Raw genomic sequence first — 15,947 nt, forward strand, 5'->3', positions numbered from 1 at the left:
GTAAAAGCTTTTGCTGTCCTGGTGTGCATGGCTTTATATGTACATAAGTTAAGTGATTAAACGACATTATCTTCGGATAGACAACGGGTTGTGTCTGCTTGATTTCATACTGTTGAAACAGCACGGGGGATCGGAATGCTAACATTCAGTATTCTCCCTAAAATTTCTACGTCTCATATCGAAATTTTAGTACAAACATGAAAAAAAGTGAAGGTTACACTCAAGTGGACTACACGTATTTTCAAAGCTGGTAACCAAACTACGACCTGCGAGTTTGTTCTTGTCGTGTTGTTACCAAAGACAGGCTAATTACATGGTCACCTCTTTCTTCCGACTTGTATCTAGTTATATTTTCCTAGGACAGCTCAGACTGTAAAAAAAAAATTATAACATTTGTATTGTTTAGATCGATTTCTCTCTCTATTTTATTATATTTTTTGCACACGGCACGTGTTTCCGATACTGAAGTCACAGCGTTTGCTGCGTGGTGTTAATATCAAAGACAAATGTGGTGCTGTCTCTGTACCTAAGCACCAGGCCACGAAGGCTTGTGGAGGGCGTGGAGTTTAAAATTAATATATTTTATATGGAGGTGAGTGGTTTGCTTTAACACTGTGGTAGCTTTTTCTCCGAGGTAATAATTGGATAGGATAGGAAGTTGTATGGGTCCCAGAATCTGGTGATTGCGGCACAGAATGTCCCTGTTACTACCGGGAATTGAACCACACTGCATCACCGTAATCACCACTTACTGACAGCGTTAGAGGGATTAAAACCATAGACTTGAACATTTTTTGTTGAACACAGTTGTCGAGTAAGAAAGAATTTACACAAGGTTATCCAGATGGAAATTAAACAAGATATGCAATTACATGCTGAACGTCTACCACCTTGTTTGCTTAACTGACACGATGGAATATTTCACTCACTCTCATGGAATTTGAAATTTTATTGCAACTTATATGTATAAATTTACACACAAAATTACGTGTTTTACTAAAATTATTTTATGAACAGATCAATTGACTCTTAGTAAAATACAGTAAATACTACTAAAAACCTTCGAAAAACATACAGAAAAATGCACCAGTCCTTCTGTTTTGAAACTTGACTTACGCTAATTTGAATTGGCATTTTACAATACCAGTACCCGGACACTTGTTTGTCAAGATTTCAATAGAACTGCAAATAAAAAAATAATGGAGTCGAGAAAAGTAGACACGAGGTGTTCTAAAGAAGGGATTACAACTTATCTTTTTTAGGGTTTTATTCTGATAAAGCAGAACTATGATGGAGGCAGCAAGCTCCTCTAAAACGTTCGTCAATTTCTTCCAGACCACATGGAGCAACATCCCGGAAGATAGTCAGTCCTCTTCGTACTCGTCTCCTTGAGAACCAGAGTTCTTGCCGAATTAAGTTTTATGTGATCAATTTTGCAACTGCCGGTTGCTTATCAGTCGCTCAATACAGCTCAAACGTTCGCTGGTGGAAGGTAATAAAGGAGTTTGGTCAGGTGCTTAAGTCCGGGCTGCAAGTGTAAACGGACCGAGGTTCCGGGCATCGGATCAGGTTTCGAAGAGCCAAACGTAGTGCAAAAGTGGCGCGACTCGATCTGATATATTCTTTATGTACCCTCCAGTGCGTATTTAAACCAGTACACAAATTGAAAATTGCTAGTGCCTGAGCGCATCTGTTTCTGTTTACTTAAGATTCATATCCTAGCATCTACTTGATATTCTTTAGATGTAATAGTCTCCCCATCAGAATTCTGTACAAATCTTTTCCCCAAACCCAAGCTTCGTTTTGAATCCATCATAACCTCCCTGCTTTGTCTCCTGTAAAAGAACTAAATAGTCTATAAGTCACTTCGCTCCTCTTTGTGTGTTATCCTAAGTTTCCCATCGGTGTATGCCTTTCTCTAAACACCATCGGAATTTATTCATGTATCTATTTGATGCCATTTTTCCTACTTTTGTACGAGCTTTTCTTATAGAAAATTTGTAAGAACGGATAACGTTTTCATGCGAATAGGGTTTATGGAGAACCGATATTAATACAAATTCATTAAACAAGTTTCATCAGGCTTCTAATATCATAATTTATAAACAAAATGGATTAAGTGGTTTGGTACGAGGTATGCTAGCCGCAAGGTACTTAAAAAAAGTCAAACTAGGAGAATCTGGGAGGGAGAAAAAGGTAACACACAAGATTACGTTTTAAAAAGTTAAATGTACTTTAAAGAATTTTACAGGAAACGCTTCAAATATGAGCTGTGGAATATTATATGTTCAGCATTCTCTTCATTCTCCTAACATGCAGTAAAATCAACAACTTTTATTTTTATGATCGTACATAAAATACAATGTGGTTGGAGGAATTATCAAGTGCAGCCACTAACTATTTTCACGGATAGCAACAAACCAAGAAATTTTAAGTTGTCGACGTTTATCCGCGGTTCTCTTGTTCGTCTGTCTGTGTACGTACACGTCTTGAGATGAGCCTATCCCCGCTCGATGGTGTCCTACCAAACGTTCAAAAAAGACAACTGTCTACTCTTCATATATTAGAGAGAGGTAACGATAATGAACTACTGTGAAGGTCTTTAGAGATTTACACAATGTTAGACTCACAATGGGGTGATAGTCTGCGGCCTTCCTTCTGTTTGTCGGATATTTGTGGTTTACGTAACGACACTGTCAGTAACTCAAACTATATTTAGACCCATGGCGTCGAATAATAGGGCGTTTAATGAATGATGAATTGTAAAGGATATGGAAATTAGCTATTGTGGTCTAACTGAAAGTACCAACCCTTAAATTGGCACGACTGAGGTGAAGCATGAAAACCCACAGTCAGGATGGACGGTCTTCTGGCCGATATTTTATCCCGGGAACTCCCGAGTAGGAAGCAGGAGTGCTAACCACTCACTGCGATACCTCAGATTCGATATCAGCTGCATTCAGTACGAATATTTAACATTTACTCACCTCTACCAATCTATGAATATTATGTATGTAAAGAATCCAGATCTCCGTCATTTGGATATTGTTCAATATTCGTCATTAGCGAATCGTCAGGGAAAAATTATAAGTCCACAGAACATTCTGATTCCTGTATTTGCTATAGCCGGGGTGGCAGAGGCCACCACAATCAAAGAATGTACATCGAGGCATGAACCACAATAACAGACAAACGACGTATGTAAATATCCTGATTAAGAACACAGTAGTTTGCGACTTGCATCTTTCTTGAACTGATGTAAATTGCTGTCCCTAGGGTCACACATTCTCTTATTCTAAATCACTCCTACACGGACGGGGATAGACTAGATGTCGTTTTCTCGCAAGCCCGTCCGATGGAATCTACGTAAGCAGAAAGGCTTTAAACTTCAATTCACGAAATCGTTGTTTCCAGCGTAGCTTACGTAAGATTTGTTTGGGTGTTTTTGTAGCCACGGTTTCCATTAGGCTCGGTACAGAAACTGTGGGATGTTCGATTCATTATACAGATAGAAGGTACAGTTAAACTTAGATGCTACGTGACTCGTAATGTTAAATTAGTACCCGCAATCACATATTAATTAAAAATAAGACAATCTATCTTACGAATAAATTAGCTTTATTTTGTGTAGCATAATTATTTAATTTGTATTATGGTTTTAATTGTTGTTTTGGCTGTATTCATTTGTTCTGTTTTGTTTTATATGCTTTTTGTCCTGTGTCTGTAATTGGTTAATTGGCTGTTGATGTAGCACGCTAAAATAAATTAGATGAATTAATCCTTCTGCCTCGTCATACGTCCATTACTATTGACGTTTATAGAGCCATCGAAATATTGACTTAACATGCACTTTCTTGTTTTTATCTGCCCAACTTACACGCACAACTTCTATATATGCACTGTTATTGTTTAGCTGATACATGGTGCAACTTGTATGTTTCTTCATAGTTTCTTTTTCATTGGTATTAGGTGGGAAGGTCCATTTTAATATTATACTACGATTTCCCCGTTCTTCGTAATCTTGTGTTTTAGCTTCCTAAACTGTTAACACCAAACTCTGATGAAAGTTTCCTACTTTTTTATCTTTGCCCCTGCTTGTTGGCTGTCAAGAGTAGATTTGTCTGTTGTAAAAAACATCAACAGCGCGTTATACACTTGACTTAATTCTTAACTAGCCGTTGTATCCTGTGTTCCTTTGAGAGAGAGGAGTGTTGAAACCAGTTATCACAAAAGAAGATGGCGTTGTGATACTATTTTTAATCCTTTGTAGCGCTTTAGAATTCCCTTGCTGGAAATTCAGGTTGCTGCATCCGTAGTAAAGAAAACTCGAGGTCTTTTTTCCTTCCTACGGAGACTTGGTGAGGCTAGAATAGATTAAGTTTTGTGATTGTTCTCTCTGTGATATTAATGACCAGTGGTACCTGAGTAGAGGAGAAAAAGTGTGTGGTGTGACAGTAGAGTTTTGGGAAGGAGAAAGACCACAGGATGCATGTGGATCAGTAGCAATGCTACCCAAAGAAGTGATGAGAAATGGGTCCCATTTTACTCAAGATACTCGCCTCACGTGTCTCTTTGTTCCATACACTCTTTTATTTTCGTCCTTCCTTTTTTTATATTACGTTCTGCCCGCATTATCTTACTTTCCTTTTTGAGCTTATCTGCATTCCTTCCATATGGATTTCTGGTCGGAAAATATATAGTAAAGAACCGGAGAATCGCAGTAACCTCACGAACTTACGTAGTGGGATGGGAGATGGATGGAACTGGCTCAGGATCCTGCCCATGGAATTAGCGCCGCTGAACTTTCGAGTCTCTGCTACCGGAGTGTCAATAATTCAGTTAGCTGTTTCCGTAAAGCTATCACTCAGACACGCGCGTGTTCCTACGGCGACTAGAAGCGAAGAATACTGCGCTTAAAACTAACGCCTCGACAAACCCGGGCATCAAGGCAAGCTCGTTCTAATGTGGCCAACGGAACAGGAGCTTTACTTCCGTGTCACCTGATGACGTAAACATATTCATTTCCCGAAACGTCATGTTTCAGAATATCCTGAGACGATGGGCAAAGTTCAATATAATATTCACATTTATGGCAGCACATTCTCATTACTGTCTAATCCGAACTCTGAAAATCGTATCAATAAATCATAGTACGGTGTTCGAAGCACAGGCTAAAAGAATTATTTCATATATGCGTATTACATGTATGCATAATTGATACATATGTTGCATTAATGAGTACCCTGAATTGTCTTTCTGTTCAACCTTTTCAATGAAGAGAGGGAAATAGTAGTTGCAAAAATGAACTGGGAAGACTGCGAGAGAAAGTTGTCCTGGCCTATTTAATGGCTGAGGAAAATCATGGAACCCCTCACTCATGTTAACCTCTTACCCAACCGAACGTTTAACTGGGCATTCGTGATAAGGCAGACGAGTTGCTGCTAAGCTAACTGTAGTTCATTAGAGCAAAACTTTAAGCCATTGCAATAATATGCTACAACTGAAACGGAAATTCGTACTTTAAATGCGTAAATTTGTGAGAAGACACGGTTCACTTCGCGCTAGTAATTTTCCTCTCATCTAGAAACTTGTCCTTGACCTGGCACTGCTGCTCGATAAATTCATTGCTAAGGAACAATTTCGAGAGGTCTAAGGACGCCTAATGGCACACACATTCAGTTCTCCATTCCTCGTGCTGTACCTCCGCTTGTAACGTGTGTGTTTGTGCGTCCGACTGGAAGCACAGATGTGCGCGAGCAAATCGTGTACGCAGAGTTACTGGTACGAAGTAATTTGTTGACTCCGAACTAAAGCTTTCCCAGCGAGATCAAGGGAAATGTTTTACGATAGTAAAAGTGTAAGTGCCTTGTACTCTATGTAGCCTTCATGAATACGAAATGTCGTCCACCTCTGTACGCCCGAATGCTGAATTTCGAGCCTACTTAATGCTCCTTTAAGAAATGTAGCAGCCTGTTTGAGGTCTACAATTGAAACCGGTCGAGCCAATACTTTGTTGGTCCTTGAGGGTCCAGTAAACTCCGACTTTACACGGAGCCCGAATAAAATGCGAAAGTTTTCCCTTTTTTTAACTCTTGAACAGACTGTACCGTAGCATATTTTTTAAATAAAAGTTCATTCAGTCCATTACTTTTTCATAGCCATCCATCATGTATGTATATTGATGTACGACGGGCCTATTGAGCGTGGGATGTGAAACGAAACTAACATAAAAGAGTGGCGATTTCAAATAGAGCTTACATTGTAACTCGTTGTATGCATTGACAGTCAAAATGCCAGTTTACTAAAGTCACAAGTCTGAAGCAAGGGAAATTCACTGAAACTATTCTCTTTATTATATTTCTCTGGGCAAGTTATATATGTGTTCTTCACATAAATTTCACCAAATCAGATAAAAGCCCAACGAATATTCAAAAATAAAATATCACATTTAAACATTGTTTTAATAAATACTGAAATGGCTGCAGTCAAATGTATGACATCGATATAAACATTATCTAACTAACTATCTAGATGGCCGTTCCATGTCCTGGGTCAACAAAATCCTGTCGCCCGTAATAATTACTTAATTACGTGTGTTTTGCTCATAAATATTCACATTAAATTAAATTACCGAAAATGACTGAAAATAAAGCAAAAGTAGCAATTCTATTCGCTGAAGTGTGCAGCCATTTTTGATTCTTGACAAGCTACGTTTTCATATGCGCGATGGAATTTGAAATATCCGTGCGAGACGCGTAACTTATAGTTTATTTGCAGTTTTTGTAGCTCGTTCTGATTTCATCTTTTTGTTCGTCCATTCCTTCACACCTCCTGCCTGCCTTCCTTTCCTTCTGCACATATTTGCACTCTTCTTGCACCTGGATTCGTGTTCACTTTGATCCGAGTGTGCACAGCATTTCCACGACCTGCTGTAAGGAGCTTCGCCCGCTTTGGATTCTCTAACCCTCGTGATGGCGGTGGAATAGTGATTAATGGCTCACGTGTTAGCTTCAGAACACAAACACATAGAAAGCATGAATTAGGATTCGTCAGTGTAATCACCGCACCACGGCGCTGGGAAGCTCCTGGATGCTGTCGATCAGGGCACCCCGACCTCTGTCATCATTAACGCGACTGAATGGAAATCCAACTACTATCAGTTTTCATGGAATAGAAATTACTGCTGAAGTTATTGAAGAGTTTTAATGCACTAACAGAAGGGCGTTCCGTGCATTGCATAACTAAGAATGCCAGTTTAGTTTAATTTGATGTATGGATACCAATGAAGTACGGTAGATAGCTAATTTCGGAGAAATGTACGAGATATTGCACTGTAACTTGATGACATAAACTTTCTATTGTTATTTATTATTAGGAAACAATGGAAAATGGAATTCCGACCACTGCAGAACGGGTTTGAAAGACGAGTTATTTGTTTGTTTTTTTGGAAGTGAGAATTTCTTAATGGAAATTAAAGCTATGAACCTACGTAATGTTTAAGAATAAATGTTATTATGTAACAATTTTAATAAATCCAACATGCCATTGTAATTTATATATAAGTGCAATGACTTAAAAATTAACAACTCCCAAACCAATAAAACGATTCGATATAAACGTCACCAATATGATATGGCATTCTGTATCGACTTGCATCCCTTGTATAAAATTACGTATAAAACGACTCATTTCTGTGGGAACAAACTATCTGTCGCGGTTTCTACGCCCCGGATAGTTCAGTACAACTCGATATGAAAGACGATAATAAGAAGTCAATAATGTGAATTTGATCTACTTCGTTTAGTGCTAACTGACAGTGTATTTGGAGGAGTAATTCAATACATAGTATTTATATAACGAAACATTAATACATCCACAAAATATTTGAAATACGAGTTAGAGAACGTTCCGCAAATGATAGTTTATGCCTTTTTATAAACTGAGGCTCTTTTGTTATAAATGTCATACGTCTGTGTTTGTGTTTTATGTGGAGAATGCTTGTAAAACTGCGTACACTCTCCGTCTGTGACATTTAAGCTTCTTCAGATAGGTACTGCAACTAGCTGTTCCAAAGCCCATAAAGCTCAGAAGTCCGACCATCATCAACGATCACGTGTCTCTTTTCAATACAGTGCTTTGCAGGTTATTTTACGATGCTTTACCGATTGAAGTAGCTTAATGACGTCACAGGACACATGTGAGAGAACCGAAGGAGAAAAGGCATTGGGCATAGTTTAAGGTATTAACCTAGAATTCTACCAGACTTCAGAAAACTCAAGAAGCTTAAGATAGTTAGGCCCTCCAAGCCAATATCGAACTCGGGGCAATCTGAATAAGAAAAATGACGCCACTGCTCTGTGACTCATCTACAGAATTGCGTCGAATGATACTTTGATGTATGTGCATGTAAGCCTTATAATCCTACGTGTGCGTAATTACGTATGGATATATGGATATATAACTGAGCTATGAGTTAAGAATGGTTAGAAATAACAACATTTCGGGAGTTTTTAATACCGGTGTTGGGATATGGGGAGCGGGGCGAAAGATGTTTTATGAAGACAGAGGAAATGCTAGATAGAAACGAGCTATCTTCATCAGATCGCCTTATGATTGCGGCAACTTCTCCGACTCCGTTGTGAGGCGTGTAGTCTAATTGAAACTTTGTAAGGCGACATAACAATTTGATCGAAGTCCACTGGCGACAAGCCTCTATTTAATTCTTTACAGCATTTGCGCTTGCTGAATTAAGATAAGAAACAGTTATCCAGAAATTTATAAAACTTCTTTTTATGCTTTCGCTGTAAGAAGTTAATAAAATGAAGGCGCAAATGGGTTTATTTCTTTCTACTCAAACTGCTGAACCAGTCTCGAATGACAATGTTGTTCTTCTGGGTTGCAATGCCGTGTAGATTTATAGGTACACAAACATTTCGGAGAAATTTACTCTTTCCTTCTTCAGGGATAAAGTGAATGTGGTGGAAAGTGGAGATTTTATATGGGATGAGAGAAAAGTCAGAAGCTAAAAGTCCTCTGTTTATGTAGTTTGATTGTCCCCATAATGATGAAAAGCAAGAACATCTGTGGTAACTTGCATATACGCATACGCGCATAATGCGTTGCCCACACAAGTTTGATGCCGCATGGTTCCGTAAGTTTTCGATGTAGGAAATATACATTAAATTGAAGAAACGTTTTGTGAGTATACTAAATTTGGTTTGTTCTACAAAGCACATACTCTTTACTGAGCGTTGCGTGACGTATAATAATGAAACAAAAGGCTTGCTTGGCGTATCAGTAGCTTGCCAGAGTGACTTCACAGACAAGCTGTCACTTTTCTCCACGAGATAATTTCCTCTTTTGTTCCATGGGAACAAAGGCATCTGCCAGGGTGCCTCAAAAGAACTGAGGTCCAAGACACCTTTTTCTTCTTCTTTTCTTAACTCATTAGGAAATGTAATGTCTGAATACCTTCCTGCTGAATTTGTTGTGTGCAGTAATGATTGTTAACTAACATTTACTTACTTCTAGGCCGCGGAATGCGATAAGAACACATTCACCACCTGTGGATGGGTGAATTCTTTTCGCCTGACTGCAGGCTGTCAACATGGTGGACTTCGGTAACGTCTCTAAAGATCGTTGGGTCTGCCCCAGCGATCGGCAACTAGCGCTGAGAGCAAAGTAAGTTATGTCGAGAACTGGACCTACTCCATGGAACAAGATCCTCCTTCAGAAGCTGATAGTAGCTCAGCTTATCTAGACATTCCCTCGCCTCATACCCGATAGTTCATTGCCGTGTTGAAAAAGTGACCGATACTCTACCCTATTTTAACCCACGTTAATTCGATCCACACCTCACACACTGCTTCTTTAAGATACATTTTAATGATGTTCTATCTTCTACGCTCAGGTCCTCCAAGATGTCTCTTTCCTTCAGACATTACGACTACATATTTATATGCATAATATAACATCCTTTCATGCTGCTACATATAAAAAAGAGAAAGATAAAATATTCACTTACAATAATGAAACTAATGGCCTATTTGTAATGTTTATTTTCTGTAAACAACCATACTGTGAAAATAGGCGCATTTGAAAACAAACTGAAGTTTGTGTAAAATGTATTAAAAATTAAAACAACTACTCTTATCGGTTCTACTAATTAACTAGATGGATGCAGCACAGTCCTTATTCAGAAGCTAACATTTATAGAATCGATTACGACACAAATTTTATCTCGTGAAAATGTAATTTGGCTATGAATTGGTTAACGCTTCAATGCTTCTAGTTCAGTGTGTGTTTAGAAAGTGGTTATGTTTCTGTATAGGCTGAGGACTGGCTGGTCTGTGAAGACTCGGCAACTCCAATCGTTCGGAGGACGACAGGACTCAACACTGAATGAGTCTGAACAAGCCGTCATCAAGGATGTCATCAAGAGGGCCGAGATGCTGGAAATGACAGAGCAGGAGCGAGTCGGGTAGATATTGATTCTTTAATGCTGTTACCACATGATAACACCTGTATATTTCCTCTTGTAGAAAACCAATATTCATATGACATAAATGGGAAACAATTATTCAACGTTTTGCTACGAAATTTGATAACTATAAGTCATATTCATTATTTATACCTGAAAATAATTAATTATTAGTCGCTGATTGCTTCTGTTAACTGTATTTCAATATCAGAACTAACCAAATGAAACCAGATTGAGCCATTTTTCGGTCACTGTATGATAACCTGGGTGTGTGTGCTGCAATATATTTCTATAACGAAATTGCATAAAATTTCCCCGCAATTTTTGTTAATTATATACGACCTATGCCAATTAAATTAAACTTCCTTTTCTCCGAGACCAGCTAAGTGCCAAGTCGGAGATGAAATCCCTAACTTAGAACCGAGGGTGTGACAATGTGCTTCTTGGTCCGGGCTGTCGCACATCTCGTGGGGCGGTGATAGATTAGTACAGACTAGTGATACAATGATGATTAATGGGGAGGACAGAAGAACCAGGGGGGAAACCCTGTTCCACGGCCACATCGTCAACCACGAAAAACGCTTGTATTGACCCGAGGTTAAAACCGGGGTCTCCGCGGTCAGAAGCTAGCTACATATTTCCAGATGCATAATTCATAATCCCGCTGTTGAAAAAACATCTTTAAACAGCAGTGTGAGAGCAGACTTTCCTTTCACCTCGTAAAATTTGTTGATATTGATGTTAATTTATTAATAGATGCATTTTCTTGCACTGTGAGACTTGTTATGGCACTGATAAATCTGGATTTAAGTTTCATGTTAACTGTGGTGGATGTTAAAGCAGTACGTACCAAAATATAATTTTCCTAACAAGCTTTAGTTTAGGTACCCAATTGGCCTGTAAAATGTGGTCGAAGTCCTTTAAGAGACGTCGAAGATGTGACAGATGATAACCCACTTTTACGCTCTTTACGCAAAGAACGCACAATAAACACGTGCAGAAACAAATTTACGTATTTTATGTTACGTTACGTTGGTTTCATTTGTGAACTGATAGAAGAAGACGTATCAAGTCCAATACTTGTTACTGCTGTGACGTCTTTCACCCAGACTCCTCTTCATTTGGTCGTACATGCATTACTGGTACAAGAGACAATCTTCTGTCATCGGTCTACAGCGTCTTGGTCATATTGTAGAGCACGCCATTTTCCAGTTCCTTCACAAATTTAATTTACCTTTCACAGTACTAGATATCGTCATAAAAACTACGCGTGTAAATGAGTTGTTCTCGATTTTCCTCATTCTCTCCAGATCATTATAGGGGTGACTAACCTGCTTCCACGTCTTGCATACTCACCATTCCTGATCAGTTTCCCATTTCTTTCGGCGCTGCAGTTCAGACAGCGTCGTTGCATAACCCAAGAATCGCTCCCTGCAGCGTCGTTTATGGTGTACGTAATCAGGCATGTAAGTTACTACGCAACAGCTTTCGTCGAACTGTTTTCCTCCTGGCCTGAGCGTACGTATCATGAGTCAAGGTGTAATAATCGCACATAAAGATATGAAACCAGTTTGTTTGCCTATAGACGTAAGTTTGTTGCCCACGTCAGTAAAACTAGATAGGTATATTTAAGATCTGATTTCCCTCGTGTCATCAGCCATCAGAACTCCACCCAACGAACCAATATTCAGGCCCCGCGTACTTGTATCTACTAATCTCGCCCTCAGTTTCTTTCAATGTGGGGCTCAGAGGAAGTCTTATAATCCACTGATGAACATTTTCGCTGCCTGATGGCAAATATATATCAAAGGTACTTGTTAATAGGAAGTGAAGTCAGCCGTACTTGTTGCTGCAAAACCGCTTGGTGCTGTTAATTATAAATCTGCCGCTGTATATTTTTATACTTGTCTTCCGCTGTTTGTGTGCAGTTCATTTCGTTATGCATAGGTTATTAAAATTAGAATTCATATGTTTCAAGGATACATATACTTTATAACAAACATTAGGCCTATCGAATTAAAATATAATGTTATATTTAATTATAGGTATAATTAATTTTATCTTTATTGGGTCACCGCTATTTATAGAGGCCTAAGCATAATGCAAAATACGTCACTACTTTATTTTTGTAATTTTCTTTGATAAATACTTAACTGATTGTCATACAAATGCCCGGAATATTTTCCATCAAGCTAATAGTGTGAGAACGTTTATTTAGTTACTCATTTTGGTTCACTTTAAGGTATCACTTCATGTTATTTATTTTCCTTCTGTTTATTCTGAATACCCTCGTCCCAGGTTCTGTTATGGATGTTATTCTATCTTCCACTGCATTTACATGTCTAATCTAAGTGGTTTTATGTTATTATTTTAATGGTCCAACATCTAACCGTTTCTTCAAGCTTGGTTTCTGAATTCATTCTAGAAATGTCTTTTATTTTTGTCTAGAATATTTCATTTATATTCACTGGTTTAGATGTTATGTTAATACTCGCGGTTCAAGATAATACACGTTGAAACCCATAAACTGAAGTCGTTTTCGTTATGTGTTACATAACATTACGTTTCAGTGTCAGATACTCAGTCTCATTTCTGGCCCATTTAGGAACGACATCACTTTAGCACAGATGAAAAAATGGAAAACTTAACTGAAGCTGTGTGCTATTTGTTTAATTTATTTCCAGTTCCCGTGGTGATAGAGATTCCGACGGAGATGGAAAATATCTCTGAAAGAGATTTGTAATAATTTTAGGCATTTAATTTAAATATTTTAATTAAATTGAATTGGTATTTTAATTTTATTTGATTAGCAATAACAAATAGAAATGAGGTCCATGATGAAATTAAGAGTAAAATTCATTCGGGGAACACACGTTTTCATCCAATTCTCGTTTACTATCCAAAACACTGAAGATCAGGATATACAAAAAAATGATAATTTTGCCTGTTGTCTACGGTTTTGAAATATGGTCTCCTACCTTGAAGGAAGAATGTAGATTACAATGTTTGAAAACAGGCTGCTGAGGAAAATATTTGGACCTAGGAAGGATTAAATAATTGGGGAATTTAGAACACTGCATAACGAGGAGCTCTCCTAGTACAGTGAGCTCCGATGGGCCAGACATGCAGCACGCTTAGGGGGTTGGAGGCAAGGGGTACATGCAGAATTTGTACGGAATCATTCTGGAAAACGATCTTCTGAAACGTAGGTAAACTTCTACCAGACTACACGGCGAAACAACCCAGGAGGCAGCCATCTTCTAACTTTAGCATATTTTATAAGTCTCTTCAGCACTACCAACATTTAATATATGGTCCAGAAACATTGTGTGGTAACACATTTACCAAAAATATTCAGTTCTCAAGGTATTTTTCTGTAGTCTGTAGAATGAAAAGGAAGAAAATGGCGACTGCACAAATTTGCGATAGCTAATGAACCACTGGAACTAGGAATATGAAATTTAGTAAGAAGGCAGATTATAATTTCATCTACAAATTCTGCATGGCGAATTTTTTACACGTTAACAATTACAAACATGGTGGCTGTGGAAGTTGTTGAAGTTATGTTTGATAACTTTAGCCTAGTTGCAGTGTCTTAGTAACAATTACGCACAGAAGTGTGGCAACTGAACTGTGTGCAATTGTTAGTTTCTTCGCTGCTCCTAGCCTGTCACAGCCTGAAGCAGCTGAAGTAAAGTAATCTTCATAAATTTCTCCCAGAAGTTATTGTTATTAACCCGATGAGCGCAATTAGTGTCTCATCATTTACGAATTCCCATAGACATCTTTTACACGTCACTACAATTTCTTTTCTTCGCTCGCCTGTCAACTGCGAGCGTCCCAGCAGAACCCCTGCGCCACGACTCGCTATGACCATTACATTTACGTCACAGGGGGAGGATTCCGTCTCTTATCCATGTTATTTTCACCCCCCGCTGCTCGTAACAAAATTACCTATTGTAGTGGTCCTGTCACATACATGCAACCAAACCAAACATATGACACGATTTTGAGAGGTCGACGGTTCGAAGCTCTACACCGTCTATCTTTATTTTTCGTTTATTATTACTTTTCTCAATGTAACGGTCGAGTGGTTAGCACTCTTTCGTATTCGGGATGTTACTGGTACACATCTTGGCCCGGGGTTTGACTAATTTTCTCTTGATTTTCCTCAGTCCCTCTATATGAATGCTGTGATAGTGCTTTAAATTAGGCCACAACCGCTTCCATCCATATTCTTTCCAATGAATCAACTATTAAGCCTGTCATGTGATGCTATATAGTCTGACCTGTTAACAACGTCATTAAACAAATTAACATTACTTATCTAGTGTCAAGTCTATTAATTCCATAATGATTCAGTCATTGTTATAAAGTATTTAATATTAATTTTATTGTGTTAGCTTTTCTAATAAATTGTTATTGACAACTAAGCACATTTCTTATATAGCTTTTCTTAATAACAAGTAATTGATAATTATTTTTGTAAAATTGGCCGTCAACATAAGGCTCATTAGAAAAATCTCACTTAGCAGCCACAAGTGCTCATTTGCTAGATAAAATAATGTTGTGGCAAAATACATAGCGTGTACGTAAGGTTCTGCATCTTGGACAGACAAATTTAGCAAATTCCAAACCACTGCCAAGATAGGAAACCTGGAATAATGGCTTGTCTTTGAAATATTTGTAAACAAGTTTGTTCAGTACGGCGGTAACTTAAAACGGGGTTAAGAGTCAAAAAGGATTGTTAACCCGTGTGGCTGAGGGAGAAACCAGAATAGACACCGTATTACTATATTGTGACTACATCCACCAGGAAAATATGTTTTAATGTAAAAACAACTTTCAGTATCTTCAGATCATTTTAATCAACTTTAGTGTAGACTCCGCCTGCCGCTCGACAAACGTCAAAGCTATATTCAGTTTCTATTTATATTCGGTTGAGTACGTTTGAACTGGTTACAGTGCTTCTTTCCTGTAAGTAATCTTACGCCAGTTATTTTCATGGAGTACAACTTCTTCTTGCTGTATTTTCACCTCCATAACAGGAAGTGTAATGAAACTACATTATAGTTACTGGGAAGACACAACATTTAATCATCTCTTCCAATCCAGTGATCTAAAAATGTGGCATATATGACGTCTTTAATTTTACTCCGAAATATGGAGAATCGCCATCTGCTTTAAAACTAAATTGTTTCCCGTTTTCAGTTTCAATTTATATAGACGAAATTCTGCCACATCCTGATAAATTTTAGCGTTGTCTGTTCTTTAAAATGAAAAAGGTTTAATAACACATTAAGCCTGTCCAAACATTTAATTTTGGAGTAGTCCAGTTGCCCACAGACTCCGCTGTAATATTGACAGCCCTAGATTATTCCTTCATCTTACCAGAAGGCTGAATTACTAGGCCTCTGTTCATACCTCGCTTGCATTATAAAGTGTGACATTAAAGCAGCAGCTGTGA

General features: G+C 38.2%; 1 protein-coding gene and 1 long non-coding RNA gene across 5 annotated transcripts in view; one reads left to right on the forward strand and one right to left on the reverse strand.

Moving 5' to 3' along the window:
* Rph (Rabphilin) overlaps positions 1-15,947 on the forward strand; it is a 54,729-nt gene that overhangs the window by 20,436 nt on the left and 18,346 nt on the right. For 3 of the 4 annotated variants that reach the window (XM_022063140.2, XM_022063137.2, XM_022063136.2), the window contains exons 2-3: positions 9,532-9,681; positions 10,331-10,480. In XM_022063140.2, the coding sequence (XP_021918832.1) occupies positions 9,608-9,681; positions 10,331-10,480 (224 nt within the window). In that variant the 5' untranslated portion in view covers positions 9,532-9,607. Of the gene's footprint in view, positions 1-9,531; positions 9,682-10,330; positions 10,481-15,368; positions 15,458-15,947 lie in introns of those variants that run through there. The other variant, XM_022063139.2, reaches the window with a different exon arrangement.
* On the reverse strand, positions 6,331-12,107 carry LOC147872465 (uncharacterized). The gene is made up of 2 exons (XR_015537298.1): positions 11,837-12,107; positions 6,331-7,008 (listed from the first exon to the last, which is right to left on the reverse strand). It is a non-coding gene; the product is annotated as an uncharacterized LOC147872465 (long non-coding RNA).

The sequence above is a fragment of the Zootermopsis nevadensis genome, unplaced genomic scaffold (genome assembly GCF_977971745.1).
Source record: "Zootermopsis nevadensis isolate Lab colony 2312 unplaced genomic scaffold, Znev_1.0 Znev_ptg000027l, whole genome shotgun sequence".
NCBI lineage: Eukaryota > Metazoa > Arthropoda > Insecta > Blattodea > Termopsidae > Zootermopsis > Zootermopsis nevadensis.